The sequence below is a fragment of the Bos javanicus genome, chromosome 9 (assembly GCF_032452875.1).
Source record: "Bos javanicus breed banteng chromosome 9, ARS-OSU_banteng_1.0, whole genome shotgun sequence".
Taxonomy (NCBI): domain Eukaryota; kingdom Metazoa; phylum Chordata; class Mammalia; order Artiodactyla; family Bovidae; genus Bos; species Bos javanicus.
This window is the reverse complement of record NC_083876.1, coordinates 98,729,805-98,753,467: the sequence shown is the minus strand read 5'-3', so window position 1 is coordinate 98,753,467 and position 23,663 is coordinate 98,729,805. Positions and strand designations below refer to the sequence as shown.

The 23,663-nt window shown below is 53.3% G+C and overlaps 1 protein-coding gene and 1 long non-coding RNA gene across 4 annotated transcripts in view; one reads left to right on the top strand and one right to left on the bottom strand.

Annotated features, from left to right (window-relative positions):
• Nucleotides 1-5,239: 5,239 nt before the first annotated feature.
• The window catches only part of LOC133254272 (uncharacterized), a 40,028-nt gene continuing 21,604 nt past the window's right edge, over nt 5,240-23,663 (top strand). Inside the window, exons 1-3 of one of the 2 annotated variants that reach the window (XR_009738627.1) lie at nt 5,242-5,628; nt 17,341-19,717; nt 22,489-22,635. This is a non-coding gene — a long non-coding RNA (uncharacterized LOC133254272). Of the gene's footprint in view, nt 5,629-17,340; nt 22,636-23,663 lie in introns of both variants that reach the window. The other variant, XR_009738626.1, reaches the window with a different exon arrangement.
• Nucleotides 17,926-23,663, bottom strand: part of PACRG (parkin coregulated) — a 530,120-nt gene continuing 524,382 nt past the window's right edge. The window contains exons 6-7 of one of the 2 annotated variants that reach the window (XM_061428500.1): nt 18,296-18,416; nt 17,926-18,017 (exon numbers count right to left, since the gene is read on the bottom strand). In XM_061428500.1, the coding sequence (XP_061284484.1) occupies nt 17,942-18,017; nt 18,296-18,416 (197 nt within the window). In that variant the 3' untranslated portion in view covers nt 17,926-17,941. Of the gene's footprint in view, nt 18,417-23,663 lie in introns of both variants that reach the window. The other variant, XM_061428504.1, reaches the window with a different exon arrangement.

The window sequence follows — 23,663 nt, the reverse complement described above, 5'->3', positions numbered from 1 at the left end:
CCTGCGCCTATGTTCAGTCCCAACTCTGGTTTGGCCATGTCTCCCTCAGTCCCAGGGCGCTGAGGGCGTGCCCTCTGCTCGCCCGGGCGCCATCGAAGTGTAAGCGGTGCCAGGTTAGCCCCGTCCACGCGCAGGGGGCGCGGTGCAGGCTCTGAGGGGCTCCCCCTGGTCACCCAGGGAAGGACAGGGCAGGGGCTCCTGGCGGGGTGGCATAGACAAGGAGCTGGACAGGACGTGGGCCCAGGAGCCTCAACGAGCAGCTCAGGGTGTGCTCTTCTCTGGGGCGGAGGGTGTCAAGGATGGCCTTCCAGCATGGAAGGGACTGGACGGAAGTGAGATTGGTGACCTGTGTGGCCGCGGGGGCAAGAGGGAGCAAAGAGGGGCCCGGGGGCGGAGGGTCGGGGGGTGCCATTGGAGGGTGTTAGGCTTGGGTCCCCACCGAGGGCGCTGGGGGGACCCCCAACCCCTCTCTTCCCTCCCCAGGGGGTGGGGCGGGGTAGGTGACCAGGACGCGCGTCCCCGGGTGCGGGGACCTGCGCCTCCCTCGCCCGCCCCGTCGAGTGATGGATCGGTGTCTCCAGCGCCCGGACGGGGGAGCTGGGGGTGCGGGGCGCCTGACGGACCCGCTTGAACTGAAGCAGCTGCACGCCTGGCTCAGGGGAGGTGGCCGAAGGACATGACCTTCCTCCCGGCCTTTCTTTTGGGAAAGGAAGTCTTTGGAAGTTTGCAGCAACTGAATAAATCTTGTCACCGTGATAAGCAGGGTCCCGTGTCGCCCGCGAGGCGGAGAGAGCGCCACACTTCCTGCGATTGTTCCCGTTTATTGCATTTCAGCGTGTGAGCCCCCCAAGCCCCGATCCCGGGGAGCCTGGGCGGAAGCGGCGGCCAGGGCCTCCGCGAGGCGCGGGGAGCGTGGCCTGGTTATTCCCGGAGCGTTTTGGAGCCGCCGCGCCCGCGGCTCGGGTTTCGGGCCCGGCCTCCGGGCCGCGTGACGGAGGGCGAGGCGGCTCATTATAGTAATAGACCCCGCTCTGCCCGCGGGCGGCCTCCAGGGGCGGGACCGGCTGGCTCAGCACCCCTCCCGGTGCCTCCGGGGCGGTGCTGGAGGGGGTCGGGGGTGGGAGACGAGAGGGGGAGGGGGAGGGGACGAGGGAGAGGGAGCGGGGTCGGGGGGAGGCGGCTCATTATAGTAATACACGCCGCGCTCAGCCCGTGGGCGGCCCTCCCAGGGCGCGGGACCCGCTGGCTCAGCACCCCTCTCGGTGCCTCCGCGGCGGGTAGCGGGAGAAGGAGGGGGAGACGGGGAGGGTAGAAGGGGGAGGGGAAGGGAGGGGAGAGAAGGGGGAGGCGGGGGGAAGGGGGCGGGGATGGGGGAGGGGAGAGAAGGAAGGGGAAGGGGTTTGAGGGGAGGCAAGGGGGAGGGGGAGGAGAGGGAAATGGGGGAGGGGTGCGGGGGGAGAGGGCGGAGAGGGAGGGGAGAGAAGTGGGGTGCGGGGGACGGGGGGAGGGGGAGGGAAAGGGGAGCGGGGAGGGGAAGGGGAGCGGGGAGGGGGGGAGGGGAAGGGGAGCGGGGAGGGGGGGCGGGGGCCAGAGGTGAGGGAGAGGCCAGGGGGGAGCGGGAGGAGAGAAGTGGGGGGAGCGGGAGGAGAGAAGTGGGGGGAGGGGGAGGAAAGCGGGGGGAGGGCGGGGGGAGGGGGAGGAAAGCGGGGGGAGGGCGAGGGGAGGGAGGAGGGGAGCTGGAATGGGGGAGGGGAAGGCCCAGGTCCCCCGGCTTCGAGCCCCCCGCCCCCGGAGCGCAGTCCCCCGCCCTGCGCGGCTCCGGAGCAGAAGTGACTCACGAGGAGCCTGACTCACGAGCCCCGCGGGCGGGCTAGCCCGGCGGGTCGCGCAGTGCGGGGAAGAATGTTCTCGCCAGGAAAGCTGTTTATAAGATGGAACCTGGTGCCCTTGAAATAGAAGCTCCTGGCACGGAGCGGGCTGGCGGCCCCCCGCCACCCGGGCCCTGCGTTTGCGCTTTTGACTTCGGAGCTTCAGCCCTTCCTCCTGGTCTGGGACGCTGCAGGGCCGTGACTGCGGCCCCAAAGCCCCGCCGCAGGCCGGGGCGCCCCTCGGGGGCTGGGGCAGAGTGTGAGGCCCGGCTGAGCAGCGCTGGCCCCGGCCTCTGGCGCTCCCGGCCTACGGGCCTCCCGGCTCGCAGGAGCAGGACCCCGCCTCTGCCTGCATCTTCGCCCCGCATTCTGCCTGCACCCGAATCCCCCGTCTACAAGGACACCTGTGACGCGGGGTGAGCGCCAGCCTGCTCCCGCATCACCTCCTCCTGGTTACCTCTGCAGCCGTCCTCTTTCCCAATAAGGTCAGGTCCTGAGATCTAAAGGCTAGGACCTCAGCCGATGAATTTTGGAGGGAACACGCTCTTAACTGACAACCGATGTGGTGCATATCGTTGTAGAAATTTAGAAAATAGGTGCAAAAAATGTCACATTTCTATGGCTCAGAGATCACTGCTGTGACTATCTTAGAGCGTTTCCTTCTGAAAAAAAAAATCTTAAAGTTAGACAAAATGAATATGCTGTTTTGTATATTTATCTAATGAGCTCTTCCTAATTCACTGAATTTCTTCTCATCTAAATACCTAGTCTGAACTTCCTGGGTGGCTCAGTGGTAAAGAATCTGTCTGCCAATGCATGAGATGAAATTCCTGGGGTTGGGAAGATGCCCTGGAGTAGGAAATGGCAACCCACTCCAGGATTTTTGCCTGGAGAATCCTGTGGACAGAGGAGCCTGGCAGGCTATAGTCCATGGGGTGGCAAAGAGTTGGACACGACCGAGCACGAGTGCGCGCACACACGCACACACACACACACACACACACACACACAATACCTAGTCTATGTTCAAATTGTGAGTTATTTACAGTAATTTTGTTCAAACCAGTAACCAAACCATGGCCATTTGCTTTTACTGGTTGTTAACGTTCCTTCAGTTCAGTTCAGTTCAGTCGCTCAGTCGTGTCCGACTCTTTCCGACCCCATGAATCGCAGCACGCCAGGCCTCCCTGTCCCATCATCAACTCCCGGAGTTCACTCAGACTCACGTCTATCAAGTCAGTGATGCCATCCAGCCATCTCATCCTCTGTCGTCCCCTTTTCCTCCTGCCCCCAATCCCTCCCAGCATCAGAGTCTTTTCCAATGAGTCAACTCTTCGCATGAGGTGGCCAAAGTACTGGAGTTTCAGCTTTAGCATCATTCCTTCCAAAGAAATCCCAGGGCTGATCTCCTTCAGAATGGACTGGTTGGATCTCCTCGTAGTCCAAGGGACAACGTTCCTCAGGTCTCTTTAATCCATAACTGTCCATTTTTCATGGCATCAACTTATTTTGGCTGATTATGCTGCTTAATAGTTGCCTCCTGGATTTGTTCAGTTGCCTCCTTGTGAAGTTGTAACTCACTCCTCTGTGTCCTGTGTTGCCTCTGAAATGGAGCTATTAGAACCCTGATGGACTCAGCCAAACATTTTTGGATGGAAAACATTATAGATACTTCTAAATGTCTCCCAGCAGATGACATGGAACATCTGGTCGACCCAGGTCAGGTCAGGCCTTGCCAGGCATGAGGGCGGTGCTTGGGGGTTCCTGTGCTGTGTGGGAAGGCGTATCTGATGACTCTGAGGTTTTTGCACCTTGAAAATTTCTGGTAGTTGAGAGAGGAACCCTTGCTCTCTGGTGGCAGCTGGTGCAGGGAGAGGAAGTGTGGTGGGCCCACAGAGCCATCCTCATCGCTGCCCTTTGGGGATGTCACCAATCTCAAGACTTCCAGTTCTAAGAAGGCCTGCCCTGACTCGGGGTGATGGGGGTGTGCTTTCCCACCAGACCAGGGCCCCATGCTAGTCCACACCTCTTCCTGTGGTATGTGGGGGGGGGGGGCGGGGCTGGCTGGATTCCAGTATCCCTCCCAGATCATTCCAGAAGGACCACTGCCCTTTCTCTCCAGCATTTCACAGTTTTTTAAAGAGAAGCAATTTACAATGAAACATAGATTTTGTGTGTATATTGGCTGGTCTTTTGACATATTCATACACTTGTTAACCTCTGTTAAGATAGAGACCATTTCCATCACCCATCAAGTTCCCCATAAAGTGCCCCTTTCCAGTTACTCCTGGTCCAGTCAGAGGTAACTACTGTTTCAGCTTTTCCTGCTTTAGATTATTTTGCCTCTTCTAGACGTTCACAGCCAAAGAATTGATGCTTTCGAGTTGTGGTGCTGGAGAAGACTCTTGAGAAGATCAAACCAATTAATCTTAAAGGAAATCGATCCTGAATGTTCATTGGAAGGACTGATAGTGAAGCTCCAACACTTTGGCCACCTAGTGCAGAGAGCTGATTAGTTGAAAAAGACCCTGATGCTGGGAAAGATTGAGGGCACAAGGAGAAGAGGGTGACAGAGGATAAGACGGTTAGATAGCATCACTGACTCAGTGGACGAAAGTTTGAGCAAACTTCAGGACATAGTGAAGGACATAGGAGCCTGGTGTGCTGCAGTCCATGGAGTGGCCAAGAGTCAGATGCGACTTAGTGACTGAACAACAGCAAGACCCTCACATACGTGGAATCAACTGCATGTTCTCTTCTCTTCCGCATGGTGTTGGGCCTCACCCACCGCCGTGCGGGCGTCAGCCCTTTACTGCCTCCTCTGAGCAGTGTTGTATTGTACAGACTGCAGTTAGTCCATCCATTCTCCTGTGGATGGACGTGTGGGCTGTTTCCAGTTCTCTGTTATGATAAATAAAGCTCTATGAACATTCATGTGCAAGTAACTGAGTACACAGAAGTTTTCATTTCTCTTGGGTAGATATCCAGGAGTGAAATTAATGAGTCCTGGTTAAGGTGGGCGTAGCATTTCCCCTCCTACCAACAGTGGAAGGGAGTGCTGGTGTCATCAGCATCTCTATTCTTTGCAGTCTGGTGGCTCTGCTCTGACGTTTCAGTGTGGCTCCAGTTTGTATTTCCCCAGTGGTTTATGATAATGAGAACTTCTTTTGAGTTCTTACTGGCCATTCATATACTTTTTTGACCATAGCTTTTAAAAATTGATATGTTTCTCTTCCTTAATAAAGCACTGTAACTTGTTAAACAGGCATTTACCACATGAATTGAATTTTTTGCTCATCTTTCAGTGACGATTATCAAAGATAGATGGATAGGAATTGATCTTTGACAAGAAGCAAAGTCGTGTGTTTTTATCCAGTTATTCCAAATTCCCACTCTCTGGGTTTCTGGCCAGTGCTGGGTGTATGATGCTCTTTCTTTCTATTTTTTTGGCCACACTGTGTGGCTCATGGGCTCTTGGTTCCCTGAGCAGGGGTTGAACCGGCACCGCCTGCACGGGAAGTGAAGAGTCTTAACCACTGGACCTCCAGAGAAGTCTCTGTATGATGTTCTTGAAGAGAGTTCTGATACATCATAGGACTGAGAGGACCCCTCTGCCTGAAAGCTCACAGAGGTGTGTTGGGGGAGGGAGTAGAAGTGCAGAGACTGCAGCTGAGAAGAGGGAGGAAATGACGCACAGCCTTGAGGGATGGATTCTTGCTTGCCTCCTGGAGAATCGTGGCACCAGAGAACTTTCTTTCAGGTAGAATCTTATTCTTTCGATGGAGAGCATCATTTGTTTGCCCCCTTGGCAGAGGTTCCTTGGAGCCAGAGAACAGCTCCGAGCCCCCAGGAAGCTCAGGCCCTGGTGCAGCCCAGCACAGCCCTCGTCACCTCCCTGCCCAGTTGTGACCGAGACGCGGAAGCCAACCTCGGTTCCATTTTCTCGGCTTCTTTTCCTCCTTCTGCTGGTGCTGCACCTGTTCCCCGCTCATTAGTGGCTCACTGTGGGAGGACTTTGCTGAGACACCCAGGACTGTCCCCGCGGACCTTAGGAGAGGCCCCAGGGCAGGAAAAGGAGAAGAAAAACAGGAAAAGAAGCTGGGGTGGGAAAGGGAGTGGGGGAAGCGGGGGAACTGAGAGTCGCTGTGGAGTGTTCCAGCTGCAGCCCTGCGCTGCCTGGAGGGTCGTGAGAAAGGGAGACCGAGGACCCCGCATCCTCTGGGACTCCACTCCACCTGTAAGCGCTGGATTAGAACACGTGGGGGCGAAAACTAAATGATCAGCAACAGCCGGGTGTTAGGAAGACAGTTTAGAACCCAGAGGGCTGTCCTGAAGCCCGCCTTGTCTTCCGTGTGTGTGGGGGGGGGCGGGGGGGGGTCACGTTATAAACGTTTGCCCCCTGCTTCTGTTTTGGGCTCAAGCCGCCCTCTGTTCCTGTAGAATAGAGTGCCTTCTTCCGCCTCACCTGACCTGGAAACTGCCCCCAAAGCGGCCGTTTCCGATATGCTAAGACGTGTCAGAGAAAAGAGGTTGGAGAATCCAGGGACCACGCGGAGGGGCGTGGGTAGATGGCGCCGAGAGGATGGTGCTGCTCGGGGTGTGCGCGCCCGGAGCCAGGAAGGATTAGAGGGGCGAGGAGGGAGCCCGCGGGGCAGGAGAGCGCGGCTCCGGGGAGACAAAGCCTCTTTGCGCGCCTGCCACGGCGAGCCCGCCCCGGCGGACAGGGGCTGTGGGAAAGTGTCGGAGCCCCGGGCCGCCCCGGGCCTTTGAGCCGCGGTGAAAGCGGCCTTGGCGGGGGGCCGCGGGCTGGCACGGAGGCGCTCTCCCAGGCCCCGGGCACAACCTTGGGCCAGGGCCCACTTCCCCCTAGAGGAGCTTGAGCAGCCTCACGGAGGGGACTAGCTCCCCGGCCTCTGCAGGGTGGCCCAGAGCCCTGGCGAGATAACTGTGCCCCCGCTTTATTCAGTAGCCTGGGAGCACGGGATAGGGTCCCAGAGTCCGGTATCGAAGGGACTTGAGATCAAAGGTCGAGCTCTATGACCCCACTTCACAGAAGGGGAAACGGAGGCCCAGGGGCTTCCGTTTTGTGGCCAGAGCTCCTGGTGGAGGAGCTGAAACGCTGGTCCCCGGGGTCCCTGCTCAGGGCGGCCCGCCTGCGGCCTGGAAGGGGGAGGACGGAGGAGGGATGGAAGGCAGGCTGTGACCCCGGCAGGGTGCGTCTCGGCCTGAGCCCCGCGGGAGCCCCTGGGCACGCTGGCATCTGGGGCAGGTGGAGGGGCAGCAGGACCGGAGGCAAAGTGAGGCATCAGAGGGGGCTGTGGAGACCTCCTCACCTCTGTGCTCTGACCTTTGCATAAACTGTTCTTCACAGCTTTCCCGGCTTCCGGAAGATTTTAATTGTATCCCACGGACTCAGAATGACGGGAGGGTTGCTGGGGGCTGGGGAGTTGCTGTGGGCCAACCTCCCACTGGATTTGGGAACCCACTCTGGACCCGCCCTCGTCGTCTCTGAACCCCTCCCCCCCTTTTAAAATTGAATTATAATGAACATGCAAAAACATTAGTTTCAGGTATACAACACAGTGATTTGACACTTTTCTACATTATGAAGTGATCACCACAGTAAGACCAGTTACCATCCATCACCACACACGTTGTTACAATATCACTGCCTCTATTCCTTGTGTGGTACTTGACTGATTTCTCTTACAGCTGGGAGTCTGTTCCTCTAAAGAGCCTTCTTTAATCCATCCCTTCTCTGTAACTGAGTCTTCCCGTTTTGTTTTCTTTTTCAGATTCCACATATAGGTGAAATTACATGGCATTTATTTTTCTCTGACTGATTTCACTTAGTATAATGCTCTCCAGACCCATCTCTGTTGCTGCAAATGACAAGGTGTCATTCTTTTTTATAGCTGAGGAATACTCTGTTGTGTATGTAAATCGCAACATCTTTATCCATCCATGATCCGTGGACACCTGGGTTGCTTCCAAATCTTGGCTATGCTGGAAGTTTCCGAAGAGAAGGGGGTAGAGGCAACCCCGAGTCAGGGAAGACCACGGGTGTGGACCCAGCTGTGCAGAGCAGGCCTGGCGTCCTCCACACGCTCCTGGCAGCCGAGCTGAGGTTGTGGCAGGAAGGGGTGGGGGGAAGATTGTGGTTCTCAGGAAAGCGACGTGTTGGTCCAACCACTGATTGTGCCCGGGTCTCTAAGACCAGGAGGGACTGGAAGTTCCCCGGAGAAGCGCGTGACGTAAGGACGTGGAGGCGCAGAGAAGGTGACACGACATGGCCGGGAGGAGGGCTGGGAGGTGTGTGTGTGTTTGTGCACACAGGGAGGACACACGTCTTTGCAGGGCAGTGGCACAGAGTGGACATTTTCACAAATAAAATGCCGAAGAAACACGTTAGTGCCGCAGAGTCTGTGCCCACTGTGGCTGCAAATAAACGCTGTCTGGACTCCTGTAGTAACACCAAAAATCACTTCCCAGGTGTGAAGCGTGGGCAGATGAGGTTTAGCCTCGGTCTTTTCAGCCGGAAGCAAACAGGCTTCTCCCTGAGTAGCATCTCTCTCTGTTCAGGGATGCGGGTCCCACATCTCATTGAAAACCACACTGCATCCCAGAAACACAGGGCTGACGGGCGTGCTCTGGATGGACACCTGCTCTGAGATGGATGTGTCTGGGATTTCAGTGCACAGATGTGTACACAAATTATTTGTTCTGTGTTTACATCTACCCTCGTAATTCTGGAGGTCTTCCATTGAAAGATTAAGTCTCAGGCACAGTTTTAAATGACTGTCACAAGATACCTCATTTAATCCTCTCAGTACCCTCAGAAGTAGTCTTTCAAGTGGGGAAACAGGCTCAGAAATTGTCTTGGAAGGTCAACACCATCTAGAGGGAGGTGGTGACCTGCAAGTTAAACCTTGGCCTTGGCTCAGGTGGTAAAGAATCCACTGCAATGCAGGAGACCCAGGTTCGATCCCTGGGTTGGGAAGACTCATGGAGAAGGGAATGGCAACCTGCTCCAGCATTCTTGCCTGGGAAATCCCATGGACAGAGGAGCCTGGTGGGCTATAGTCCTTGGGGTCACAAAGAGTCAGACAGGACTGAGCGACTAACACACTCTGACCTGAATCAAAGTTGAATGCCGACTCGCTGTGCTGGCAACTCTCTCCCACCCCACACCCCTCCCTGGACATAATTTTAATGGTTAGATTGGCATCGGATCTCCTTCTTTTCAAGTCAGTCTAGACTCCTTGTACACCCACCCAGGAGACCTTCCTTTTTTAACTATAGCCCAGCAGTGTCGCAAAGCCCCTGAGATCCTGTCCTGCTTGTTAGGATTCAGATTCTACGTCCTTTGGGGAAAAGTACAGTATTTGATCTTCGGAGAGAGCGGTGGGTATGACTCCCGTGTGCCGTTGAGGCCCATGATACCCCCTCGAGTAGGGGGAACCTCATGGGGGCCCCTCTCGCTGGGGGACAGGAGGCCCTCTCCGGGCTGTAACTGCTTTGTAGGTTCTGATAGATTTTCCAGAGAAAGACGTTATTCAGCCGGAACTCTGACCTCTTGTGAGGCGCTGTGGTATTTGTCAGCTATGTGGCCTTTGCTTAGCGGTGACGTTATTAGCTAGCCCGGCAAGACCAGAAGGCTGCATCTATTACCTCTCAATAAGGCGTTTTCATCAGTTTCAATGTTTGGGTCATTTTTGTTGTGAAGGGAAAATCACTTCAGCAGGTTTATTCCTCACTCAGCAAACAAAGATCCACCAAATATATCACATTTAAGGCAGAGATGGTCACAGTTCAGGAATGTTTTGCAGTCGAGTTCCTTCTAAACTGAAAACATTCTTTCAATACGGAGGATTCCTATGAGAACTGTAAAAATCCTACCCACATAGTGCCCCCTCTTGAATGGAGCCTACTGAAGGGTTATTAAACTTTTACCTTTTTGTCAATAAAGTTCTTCATGGGACGTTTTTCTTGCTGCATTTTAATGCAGTGTTTGCTGCCCAGATGTACGAGGGAGGAGACAAAAAGGCCATTTAAAGTCCTGGCTCTAGAATAGCCCTATTCTGCATTTCATTGAATCAAGTGACACCCATGGGCTGTGCTGTGTGGGGACATAGTTTCAGCTGTAGGTGGCTGTCACCAACCCACAGAGCCTTAAGCCTGGGCCACAGACACAGTGTTAATTTCAAATCTGACTTCAGTGAGGGCATCTACCAAGGAAAATCACACACGCGGTGTTTTATAACAACTGCTGATCCTAATTCTCTGAGTTTTGAGCAGTTCATGAGAAACTTTCCTTTGTGTATTAATATAAATGATTCCATTAAAAAAAAAGTTTTAAATGTAAAGATGACACTACATTGAATATTTGGAAGTGTTTTCTTGAACAGTGAGACTTTTTAAGCTACCCCCGCCCCACCCCCGATAATACTTGAAGCAAAAACGATAGGTTTTTACTATTGGCTTTGTAACCGATTGATTGAAACTGTATTTTTCTAAAGTACACGTATTATTCGTTCTCTAGACTAAGGACAATTTAGTTAGCTTCCCGACTAGGGTTGAAGCTTTCATATTATTCTTAAAAGCTACATTAAGTTAGTCCCCCGAAGAGCCCTCGTGCTTGGTGGAAAACAGCAAGAGTGGCCCGGCTTGAACACAGGGCTGTGGAGACCCCCCTCACGGACCACCGACTTTCAGCCTCGCCTTTGGGAAGAGAAGGAATCAACGTTAGAGCAGAGACCTTGGTTCGGGACACTGGTTTCCAGACCTCGGGTCCTGGGGGCACTTGTTCAAACAGGGAAGCTGGACATCACCCTGGAGTGTCCATTCAGCAGGTCTGCCCCAGGCCCGAGGAGCTGGACTCGTCCAGGCCCCCGGTGAGGCTGTTGTTGCTGCACCAGGGAGCCCACTCTGAGAACACCATGCTAGGGCCAGGGGGTGACTCTGGGGGTCAGCAGGGTCAGGACACTCAGGCTGCTTCCGTTCAGCCTCCTGCAGGACGTGGGTTTAAACAGACATCTGGGTCCATCTGTGCTCGATGTTCCCCACAGGGGACACCCCTATGACGGGAGGTGCTCCCAGTGACCTGTCTGGCTCCCCTGGGGGATCCCAGTGAAGACTCGGGAGGTGGAACCAGTGAGTCCAAGCTGCCCTGAGACCACACGCAGGCCACTTGCTGTCTGTGAACAGCCAGACGGGACCTGTGTTCCCCAGAGCCTCCGAGGACATTTAAAATACTTTCCTCTGCCTTGGTTTAAAAGGAGTAATGCCTGCCTCTCCCAGGATGCAATCAGGGGGACAGTTTTTTTAAAGAGCTACTTCCCTGGTGGCTCAGAGAGTAAAAGCGTCTGCCTACAATGCAGGAGACCCGGTTCAACCCCTGGGTGGGGAAGATCCCCTAGAGGAGGGAATGGCAACCCACTCCATTATTCTTGCCTGGAGAATCCCATGGACAGAGGAGCCTGGCGGGCTACCATCCATGGGGTAGCAAAGAGTCAGACATGACTGAACGACTTCATTTTTCCCTTTCCTCCCAGGACAGCAGAGTCTGTTTGTATTTTCCAGTCTGAGGTCTCCAGCGGGTCTCACTCGGTGCTGATCATTCCTCTTCCCCAAGGGTGACACTGGAGGAACCGTGGGTCCTCCTCCGCCAGATGGGGCAGGGCCGCTGCCTCTCGGATAAGCTGGCTGCAGGGTGGAGCACCTGGTCTATAAGACTGCTTACTCACTGACCCACCCCGCTCCCTGGTGCTCACCCTGCCCTCGGCATGACCCCAGCAAGGGGAACACGGCGGGGGGGGGGGGGGCGGGGTGACCAAGCCATCACCCTTTTCTCACGGAAGCCCACACCCCGCAGACAGGCAAGCGAACACGTCCATTGTGTCCAGTACTCAGAGGGTTTGAGGCCAGTAAAGAAAACTAGGGATCAGGCAGCAGGACATGGGGGTGGAGGGAGTCTTTCAGGAGAGGGGTCCACAGAGCACCTGGGGAAGCGCCCGCCAAGCCACTTGCGAGTCACAGTCGAGGTCAGTAGGGCTGACGTTGGGGGAACACGGGGAGGGAGACGGGAGGGAGGAGACAGGTCAGGAGGGGCCAAGGGTTGGGAGGAGCACGGAGCGCAGTGGGACTGGGGAGTCTAGGGCTGTGAGCAGCTGGGCGATCCCACGGCATTTGGGCCCCAGGGGCCCTGGCTCCCAGGAGTGTGGAGGGAGCTGGTCATCTGGGTGTGACGGCCACGTGGACGGGGCTGGAAGAAAGGTGTTAGGGGTCATGGTCAGACCTGGGAGCAGCTTGGCAGACAGGCTGCGTCAGGACCCAGGAAGATGTGTCAGGAATTCTGGGGTTTCCAGCTGAGGAAGGGGTGACGCGAGTGCCCGCTGCCTAAGCTGGAGCACGTGGAGGGGGGCACATCAGGGCGGGAGGATGAGGACTGAGGGTGCAGGGAACCGGGGTTTTGGTCTCAGAAGCCTTTGGACATCCAGGTGGAGCAGCCTGTGCGAATTTAGGGAGGTCGGGACTAAACTGGGGGGTTGGGGGCTTACAGACGGCATCCGGAGCCCTGGGGCTGGAGGCGATGGAGGCCGGAGCCCAGGCCCAGGACAGTCAGGGGTCAGGAAGAGGCGCGACTGGCATGGAGGGACCCGGAGCTGTGGGTCTGAGCACCCACCAGCCCCTTAACCTTTAAGGGAGCTCGCCCCTTCTCCCTGGCCACTGTCACCAGGTGGGGACACAGCACACACCCTCTTTTCCCGCTCTTAATGGGGGCGCTGCCGTCTCTTACTGGGTGGAACTGGGTTTACCTTGGAACGTAGCAGTGCCGAAGCCCAGGTCCGCTGGCACATCCACGGGATCGGAACACCCGAAGTTGCCCTGAAATCACCATGGAAATGCTGCGGGCCACCTGCACTTACCTGAGTGGAGGGGGCGGCACCTACAATATACTCTGAAGGCACGATGAGAGGCTACTTCTCAACACTTTATACGTGAAAAAAGAAACCAGCGAAATACATTTTTTAGACTTGCCACACACAGGAAGAGAACAAATCCTTTCAGTCAGATTGAAATTTACAGGAATTTGGCAAAGGAAAAACAAAGTATCCAAATACCTTAAAAATATTCCCACCGAGGAGGCAAAAAATCAACCCCTGAAATAGAGAAAGGCTAATGAATCAATGTGCAGAGCTCCTTCCGCCCCATGTCTGTCTACATCCTTCACGGGTGATGGGAGAGCCGGCTGGTGGCCAAAGAACTTGTCCAGAGAGGCAGACTGCACCAGAGGTGAGATCCAAGAAGACAGCTTCATGCAAGCAGAAGTAATAGAGTCCTTCCTTCCCCAGGAGCCCATGCCGAGCTGTATCATGGTGGTTATGGCTCCTATGTTCCCCTTTAACATCAGCATCAGCACAAACTGTTGCTGTTGATGGGGTTTCCCAGAAGCAAAGCCCGACTGGTGCTCTGGATCTCCATTCAGCTTCCACATGCTCACACTTTGAAGCCGGCAAATCAGATTCCACACCAATATGCATTTTTCTGCAGGAAAGTGTTCTTGATTAAGCCAAGTACTACTATTTTTTCCCCCCACTGCAGAGCAGAGAGGATGCTTAGAGTATTTTTTGAATTGTTGTTGTTATTAAGTCGCTAAGTTGTGTCCAATTCTTTGTGACCCCGTGAACTGCAGCACGCCAGGCTTCCCTGTCCTTCACTGTCTCTCAGAGTTTGGTCAAACTCATGTCCATTGAGTCGGTGATGCCATCCAACCATCTCATCCTCTGTCATCCCCTTCTCTTCCTGCCCTCAATCTTTCCCAAGGGTCTTCTCCAATGAGTCAGTTCTTCTCATGAGGTGGCCAAAATATTGGAGCTTCAGCTTCAGCATCAGTCCTTCCCATGAATATTCAGGATTGATCTCCTTTAGGATGGACTGGTTGGATCTCCTTGCAGTCCAAGGGACTCTCAAGAGTCTTCTCTAGCACCACAACTCAAAAGCATCAGTTCTTTGGCGCTCAGCTTTCTTTATAGTCCAACTCTCACATCCATACATGACTACTGGAAAAACCATAACTTTGACTATTCAGACCTTTGTTGGCAAAGTGATGTCTCTGCTTTTTAACACATTGTCTAGTTTTGTCATAGCTTTCCTTCCAAGGAGCAAGCATCTTTTAATTCCATAGCTGCACTTACCATCAGCAGTGATTTTGGAGTCCAAGAAAATGAAATCTGTCACTGCTTCCACACTCTCCCCATCTATTTGCCATGAAGTGATGGGACCAGATGCATTAAGACACCCCGATTACAAATAAGCCTAGTAGAGTGGTTGGCAGTTCCCACTTCAAAATGGACTTTCCTCCTCTGCTCATTATCAGGGCAAGGAATGCTGAGTCCAGCGCACAGAGTAACCAGGATATTTAACTCACTTCCAGTATCTTATTATTGGAATAAACAAAATATCTCTTATTTTAAAAGAAAGAAAAAAAGTTGCTGGAGCTCAGGAAAGCCCTTCCTCCTGGATCTTATAAAGAGGGTGGTTTTGTGAGAGCCTCTTGGGGACTGAGTGGGGTGAGGGGCAGCTGGGGTTGGTCACCACCCGAGTGGCCTTTCCTGGCCGGGGCACTGCGGGTCTGCAGGCTATGTGTTGGGGTACAGCCTGCCAGACGCCGAATATTTGAATTGTGGACACGGATTGTCTTGGTGTGACTGGAAGGAAGCATGGTCATTTCTAGCTTAAATCTCGAAGTTTCTTGTTTTCGAAAGAGAATTTTCAAAAACTGGTCCACTGGTACATTTCTAGAAGAGGGATGCTTTCCTGGGTAGAATTGTTTTGAAAGCATTTGAGGTTTTCTGACTCCACTTTAAATCCCATCAGAGAGTAGGAATTTATGATTAGAAAAATGTTCATGGAATATTTCCTCAGGTTTATTACTTCTTCAAAGCAGTCTTTGAGCTTCCCAGCTTCTGCTTATAGAAGGCCAGTGATGAATGTCTCAGAATAGCCCGAGAAGTAAGCGATGTGGTGGGTATTGAAGTAGGAGGACTTCCTTTCGGCTTCTCTAAATGACAGTGTTCTGGGACGTCCCTCCTCCTGCACCAAAACATCTCCTGTTTCTAGATTGCGTGTAGGCAAACCCTGAAAAAACTTGAGGCTTGTTTACATAAGAAAACTTCAGCTTTGAAGGCCATATTCTCCAAGCATGCAACCATTTCGCAGAATTTTCCAACTGTGAATTTCTGTCTGATGTTTCCAGATAGAGTTGGGCCGTAAAATGATGTGCTATTCGTAGTTTGGCGAGGGGTGGGGCGGGCGGGGCGGTGGTGCCGGGGGTTGGTAGGGGAGCCTCCCTCGAAGATGAGGGTGTGCCCACGGAGGCGACTTGCAGGGGGGAGTGGGCTTGTGTGAACCCCGACGTCTCTCTCAGCAGCTCCAGTGCTATAATAACCCAGACCGGCACATGTGAGGGGCCCTGGTCCGCTGGGGACCTCCCCTGCACCGCACGTGGCTCCACCCCTCTAGCCTCCAGGCTGTTTCCGTTGGACAGGGATAAGTTGGGGAGGGAAAGAGCTCTCAGGTGGCAGCCTGGTTATCCTGCCAGCCTTGATGAAGCGTCCCTCCGGAAGGCGTCAGCGGGCCCGTGGATTGACTTCTTCCGAGAGGTGTGCTCTACCTCGGACACTTCCGCTCCGGCTTCCTCTTCCAGCTCCCGGTCTTCTGAATCGTCAGGAGGCCCAGGGTTCCACGCGGCGTATTTCTTCCACAAATACACTGTCAACCCATCTGAGAAGCAGCTGGGGCGCTCTGGGCTTCCCGCCTTCCACGTTCTTTGATGTTCGCGCAGACGTTGGAAGTCCTTGTTCTGGGCCTCCTCTGTCTTGTTGCTCCTAAGCATCTCTCCTCCAGCTTAGTTTCCCTTTTCTGGTGGGCTTCTCCCGTGTTCCCCGAGTTTAGCAGCCCGTTGAGGGCCTTTGCTCAGGGATTTCTGAGCTCTGAGCTCTGCCATCTGCTCACGTGGTGTGAGATGCCTTCAGGCACCTGCCCACCTGGGCTGACCACGAGGTGGGGGGGCGGGGCACTTCCCCGGGTACCTGGGGCTCTCTCCCCCTTCACCTCCACCCACTCTTTTCCTCTGTGTGTCCCTACAGACAGGGAGGAAGCCACCTGGGATCGAGACGACAGAAAAGGCAGCCATTCCTAGTTCTATACTGGTAAAACAATGCATTAAAAAAAAAAATCTCTGGAGACCACTGCCATATCTGTAGTTGCTTTGGTTTTCTGCAAAATTATTTTCTTATGACAAAGAGCTCACCATTGCTTTCTAGGAGGCACCATATCATCTGAGGATTTTCCCAATTATATATTGCTTTGCTGGGGTGGAAGCTGGTCATTTTTCATGTCTTGTTCCTTTACAGTAAAGACCAACAGGTGTAAGAAACTATGCTAGGTATTTCAGTAGGATCACCTCTAGTTCTTAGAACCTTCCTGCGGGTAGGAGTAATCTCCACCTTCAGTTCCCACAGCTGAGGAAACTGGAGACTCAGAGAAGTTAAATTACGTGCCCGAGGCGGCACAGCTAATAAGTGACAGAGAGCTGGGAAAGGAACCTCCGTGTCTTAATTTCACACCAGAGTTAGGGCTCTGGGCTCAGAGGCTGGGAGGTCTCCTCGCTTCTACTCCAGGTGTTTTCACGAGCAGGAGAGAGAGTGAGACCGTAGGCTGGTCCCCGAGTCCCGATGGAGCCGTGGAGGAAATTGTGGCAGGAACATTCGAAGGCACCGACAGCGGGATCCTTCTGACTGACAGTATCAGGGACTTAGGGGTCACTTCAAATGTCGCTGATGCCAGGGAGACAGCTGCTGGGTACAGTGGAACACCATAGTTTGGAGAAAAACCTGTCTTAACCTCTCTATGTCTGCTTCTAGCTCTGTCTTTTCCAAGTATTGATATTATACCCGAAAGCCAATTTGTCTTACCCGGTCATGTATCTCCATTTATCCTTAAAAAAAAAAAAAAATGCTTCGGGAACTAGGTGGTAGCTACTCAGATGCTAGATTTCATATGCGGAGCCCGGCACCAAGGAAGATGAATACTGAACCAGTTTTCAAACTCGGGGTTTGCCTCTGGACACTTGTGTCTTCAATAATTACAGACAACCACCTGGGGGCCAGGGCTCACTTTCCCAGGGACACATTTCAATTCCTCCCTTCTGTGCAGGTGCTGCTTTCGCTGCAGACCAAGACCCTCCTGGCCCACACCGCCGGCAGCCATGGCAGCTTGCAGGCACGTGGAATCGGGGTCCCTCACCCCGAAGCTTTCTGAGCTGAGTGCCCCGCACCTTGCAGGCCCTTGTCTGGGCACCTTACACTCATGCCTCTCTTTGGGCACCTTTTTGCTTTCTCAGTTGAATGAAGCAGTTCATGTGTTGTTGTTTTTTTTTTTTTTTAATCTCAATAAAATTCCCAAACAGTGCCGTCAGACTCAGCGAGAGGTGCTATGGGAACCCACCCAACCCACCAGCGGGAGGAGACCTGCGGAGGAAAAGGACTTGACTTGTTCCCAGGGGTGAGCGCTACAATGCATCTAAGTCATCTTGATGAGAGGCCCCAAACCGCCTGCCGGGTAGCGTGTTGTCAGTTACACCGGGGTCCTGGGGTGCAGGAATGTCAGACCACGGGGGACAAGGAAGCAAGCTAGCGTTTTAAAACAGTCGCGTGTGCCACGTGGCATTTCATACCCGACCCAAGCCCCCTCCCCTCTGCCCCCCTCCCCAGTATAAGCTGGGAAGCCCTGCAAATTCTGGTGGGCCAGAAGCATCAGTTATGTTTATAATCGAGGTTCAGAACATGCTGGAAACTGTCCCCCTGTAATAGGGGCATAGATCCCACTGTTCTATCAAGTGTCAAAGCACACTGTTCTACCCAGCTGCTGGGGAGGTGCTACTGAACGGGCCCCCGGCTCCACAACCAACACCTATTAAGCAGTTGGCCTAAACACTCCCCTTCCAACCTCTGACATCACCCTCAGGGCAGGCAGACACAATTGCTGAATTGCGTACGAAAATCATAGTTTTATTGTCCATACAACCGAAGGTTTAACTCGGACTCCTGCTTTCTTTCCGAACTGGATAAAGAAGCGATTCTTCTCCTGGAACAAATAAGCACAGTACACTATTGTAATCTAAGAAACAGGCACTATTTATGTATGGGAAAGCCTTGCTCTCAACAGGGCTAACAATCCGAGGGCCCGTGAGCCGCTGTTTCGGCAGCTGTGGAAACGCTGAGCGGCCGAAGTTGCGGATAAGGAGATGCTAGCAGCGGCAGAGACGGGTGGTGGGGAGCACCCTGGGGAGCACCCCCTCCGCCCAAGCCCAGCTGCCTCCCTGCTAGTTCAGCAAGCACGACTCGTAGGTGGGGACCATGTACTTGATGTTGATGAAGGCGTCTTCGCCGCCGTAGCGCTCGAAGGCCTCCAGCGTCTCTTGGATCAGGTCGCCGATGTTCTCCCGCTTCTGCTGGCTGTAGTCAATGCCATCCCCGGAGTTCACTGGTTCATGTAAACACACAGAGAGGCCCGTTACTACGTGGCGCTTTCCCAAAAAGTCCTATGCATGGGTCTAGGCACTGGTCTCCAAGGCCTATGCCACGAGACACAAGCATGTAATGTTTGACATTGTCAATGTCGGATCATTTGACATGATGCTGGTAGAGTCTCAGGAGTGGTGACAGATAGACCACAACACAAAATCCCACTAGAAGGGAACTGATGAAAGGTCAGCAGAGTGTAAACAAAAGTGAGGTTCTGAAAAGTCATCTCAGCTGGAGACATCAGGGCATAAATGAAAACCAGGTGACCTGCAGTTACAGCACAGCTCACAAGTCAGGGACTCTGTTTCGGACCTGGTAATTACATCAAGAGTGTTCTCCCAGACGCTGGCTTCTTCAAAGCCCTGAAATGGCCTAGTTAGAAGGAAGGGCCCATGGTCAGACGACGGTGCTGGCTCTGCGTGATCACAGACGGACATGTGGTGCAGCGGAGGCCTTAGCCCATGCCCACGTCTGGGGCTTGCATCTGCGTGGTGCACGCTGTCCCCTCCCGGCCTCACTAATCCCGGTGTTCAGCCTCCGCTAGTACCCCCGCCCCTCCCTATCACTGGGGGTGCAGCTGGGAGCGGGGATGGCTGTGCCTGCCGTCTCTTCCTCATCTCTTCCTGAACGCCCCGATCCTAGTCCTCAGTTACGGCTTCATAGGGACGGGAGCTCTGCTGGTGCTGGGGTCTAAGTCCAGGCAGGCGGACTGCCCCGGGGGTGGGGGGCGCACCTGGAGGACCCGGCCGAAGTCTCACCTCCCTGAGCCTGGAAGTGAGCGCTCAGCTGCCTCTCAGACTCTGCAGGAAGGGGTTCCTGCACTGGCCATCCACGGCCTGGGTGGGAGCCTGGGTCTCATGGTCTCAAAGTGTTTGGATAAGAAGCATCTGATCGCGTCCCACCTGAAAGGTTACCCGGGTGCGTGGGGGTCTGCTCCCATCCAGAGAACAGAAATTCCACCTAATGATAGTCCTTGTTGTTTAGTTGCTCAGTTGTGTCTGACTCTTTGCCACCCCGTGGACTGTAGCCCGCCAGGCTCCTCTGTCCGTGGGATTTCCCAGGCAAAAATACTGGGGTGGGTTGCCATGCTCTCCTTCAGGAGATCTTCCCGACCCAAGGATCGAACCTGCATCTCCTACATCGGCAGGCCTGTTCTTTATCATCTGAGCCACCAGGGAAGCCCAGGAATAGTCATGACCGGCCTGTGAGTTGTATTTCCCACCCAGATTTCTAAAGGCTTCAACACCGCTCATTCTCCCAGTAAGTGAGTCACCTTTGTGCCTTTGCTGACACTACAGCACCTGATCCATGACGAAAGGAAAGGGCCACAGGCTGGGCTGAGAGGCTGGGAGGGGGGGTGAGGACGAGGGCTCAGGCCGGGGACGCTATGGGGAGAGCAGCTACAGCTGGAAAATGTGCACTTTCCCGGATGAACGTATTCATTTTATTCAGATTTCAATTCAGCTCCCAATGCTTAGCTTGCTTGAATGTGAAAATAATAGAGGGGGGGGATGGCATTTCAAAGCTGCTTTTCCCCAGTTATTTTGAACATTTTAAAAAAGACAGAGTACTGGTTCAGACCAGTAATAAAGGTAACAATTACAATCCCACACAGCACAGATAAGCAGCTCTTTTGCTTGATTTTCCCAGAAATTTGTTAGAGAAATATCACTGTCTTGTGTAACGCAGAGAAAGGACATGGTTCTCCTGATTAGTTTTGTTTGGTGGGGGGTGAGGGCAGGCAGAAATACTACTAATTTTCTGAAAGAGAAAGGTTATGAGTTACACAGCTACAGTGCATATCCATTTTTCATAACGAATGAACTTAAAATGGTTTGCAAAGCCATCGTCATAAGGTGGATTTTGCCCTTCTCATGGTGGAAGCCTTTCTGCTGTGATGGAGAAAGCTGGATTTAAGTTAAAGGTTGATTTACAGAGTAGCTGATTGTCTAAAATATTCATACATGATAGCTGTACAGAATAAACAAGAGATAGGATGTTTGAACAAAGAGTTCTTGCCTGGTTGTTTTTCAGCTAAAGGTAAACTTTAAAAATATATACAGACGAATACTTAAATAGTTTAAAATCAAAACAAGATTTACAGGGTGGTCTGAGAAGAGAGTCAGTGCAGTCAGGATCTCCCACCAAGGACAGCATGGTATCCATCCATGTGAGGGGGTTTCCAACACGAGGAGGTTTGGAGTTGGATTAAGAAAGAAGGGGCTTCCCAGGGAGCTCTATGGTAAAGAACCCGCCTGCCGATGCAGGAGACACAGGTTCGATCCCTGGGTCAGGGAGATCCCCTGGAGGAGGGCATGGCACTCCACTCCAGTATTCTTGCCTGGAGAATCCCATGGACAGAGGAGCCTGGCGGGCTACAGTGCAGGGGGTTGTAAAGAGTCGGACACGACCGAGCACACACAGAAAAGAGAGAATGAGGAAGAAGCTTGTGAGCATGTGTGTGTGTGTGCACTGGGCAGGGGTCAGTGATGTGCATTACAGGGGAGAGGAAAAGACGCCAAGGAAGAAGTTCCACAAGAGAGGAGGCCAAAGCAACACAGTCCAAGAAAGATGCAGCAGGACCGGAAACAGGTCACATGTGTGACAAGGGAGACGGGGAGGAAGGCGTGTGTGAGGGGCAAGGTCGGCTCCCGGGGTTCCAAGGGGGGCCCTGAAGGAAGGCCAGCGACAGTGTCTGGGCTGGTCCCTGAGGGCCCCCCACCCCAAGCCCGGATGACATTCCTGTTGAACTCCCCTGCTCACGAAACAGGTGGACTTAGGGGGGAGTTGACAGGATGCAGGTTTGCACGGCCTGCTGAGCCCTGGCAAAAATGCCCCAGGCGCAGGTGGCGAGTGTAACTGGTGATGGTGCTGAGTTGTGACAGCCTTGATCCAGTTCCTGATGGACAAAGACACGTAAATTAATCACCAATAAATGGCGCCTTTTGTTGGCCTGTTAGTCAAAAGGTCAAGGACTGAATAGATCACGGGACAGACATATTTTCCTGGTGGGGGCAGAGAGGGGTGGGAAAGTCTGCACACAACGGAAAGCTTAACACGCCCTGTTTGTCCCACTGCCTCCCAGAAAGCTACCATGACAAGCAGCGCTTTATTTCAATAGTGACCTATTCTTATTTCTTAAAAAATATGTAACTGTAGGAGTAAGAAAACTATGTAGCTTTTTTGTTTCTCAGCAGTGCATAAACCAAGTGATAAAAAGAACAGAGCAGAATAACAGTTGCTTATTCAGAAAGGGAGTTGGAGTTGGAATATTCCGTGATTGCAGAATGTGTATCCCTGGGGGAGGAAAAAGCTCAACAAAGAAGCACCGTCCCTTCCTTTGGGCATGGGAGGGATGAGCAGGCAGGGTTTAGGGTCAGGCCACATCCCGAGGCAGGTGAGCGGGGCAGTCTCCATTTCAGAACTGCTCTGGAGTCAGTTTCTTTGAGAATCTGAGTTTGAGGCGGTTAGGTTGAGCTCATCATTTTAAATACGTACGATGCCGCAGGAAGACACGCTTGTGAGAATAGGATGCTTTAAGAACAACCCAGGTGGTTATGTACAATCGTCAATTCTGCTTAGGAAGATGACATTTCAATTCAGGAAGCTAGGAGTCTATTTTCTGTCCAATAGCTGGAAAGACACACTGATTAACCAAACAAACAGGACCTGTAACAACAGTTCAAACCAGACTTTGCATTTCTAAGGGAATACTATGCAGGTAGACTAGAACCAGGGATTCCATTTCTCCTCTTGAAGTCTTTGTGTCCCGGAGACGAGACCCTACTGCTTGGAAGTCTCTTGGTTAGGAATTATCAGGTTGGCCAAAAAGTTTGTTTGGAGTTTTACATAAGCTGGTACAGAAAACCCCCAAGGAACTTTTTGGACAATCCAACATTTTGAGGACGCTTGTCATTCTGAATGTTGAAGTGGTTTTGGATTGTGTAGGCAGAATGTGGAAGCGTGGGCAGCCTCCTTTTCTACCTAAGCCTGTTTAAACAGCCCCTACCTGGATGCTTTCTCTTCCTCAGGGCCGTTTTGGTCAGCACTGGCTGGTACGTGTGTCCCAGTCTTTCTGCTGTCAAGGGCATCCTCCCAGTGAATGAACTCATGGTTGTGAAGTGACCATCACACCCCCTCGCCCCAAGGCATGGCCAAGGCATCGGACCTTCACACAGGTGTGGATCTGCAAGGCAGGGGGCCTGGCCTGGCCACGGACCCATATCATGGAGGGTTTCGATGAAACAATCTCTTAGCATTTTTACAGTTTATACTGTGTAGAAGCTTTCTTCTTTTCTTTAGTTACTACTACTACAGGAAAAAGGCAGGGAAAAAAAAAAAGACAAAATCCAAGTGGGAAAAAGAACACTTTTGGCGGCCAGAGCAAGGTCTTCCCAAGTTGCTGTTGGTGGCACCTCTGGCCGTTCTGAAGGATGATGGGCTCTTGGTAGACAGCACGAGACGAGGCCCTTCGGGCTCATGCAAGATGGAAAAGACGAGGCTCTTGCCTTTGGGGAGCTGGCCAAGGTCCCCATAGGTTACGTTTATGCCACCAGACTGAGTCTGGGCTATGGACCCAGCCCAGAGCCCCGTGCAGCTGGCCTCTGTCCTGTTGCTCGGACCCCACTGGAGACTGTCCTGAGAGAATGCTTCTCTGTGAGGGCAGGCCAGACTCCCGAGCCCCCTCGTCCCAGGACAGGAAGAGCCACAGAAGGCAGCACGGGAGGGCACGGGATGCTCAAGGAGGGTCACATCCAGATTCGGATCTTTCTGACTCCAGTGTTTTGACCAATACTCTTAAGGGTATCCTGGAGAAGGAAATGGCAACCCACTCCAGTGCTTTTGCCTAGAAAATCCCATGGATGGAGGAGCCTGGTGGGCTACAGTCCATGGGGTTGCAAAGAGTCAGACATGACAGAGCCACTTCACTTAAGGGTATGCTGCTGCTGCTGCTAAGTCGCTTCAGTCGTGTCCAACTCTGTGCGACCCCATAGACGGCAGCCCACCAGGCTCCCCCATCCCTGGGATTCTCCAGGCAAGAACACTGGAGTGGGTTGCCATTTCCTTCTCCAATGCATGAAAGTGAAAAGTGAAAGTGAAGTTGCTCAGTCGTGTCCGACTCCTATCGACCCCATGGACTGCAGCCTACCAGGCTCCTCTGTCCATGGGATTTTCCAGGCAAGAGTACTGGAGTGGGGTGCCACTG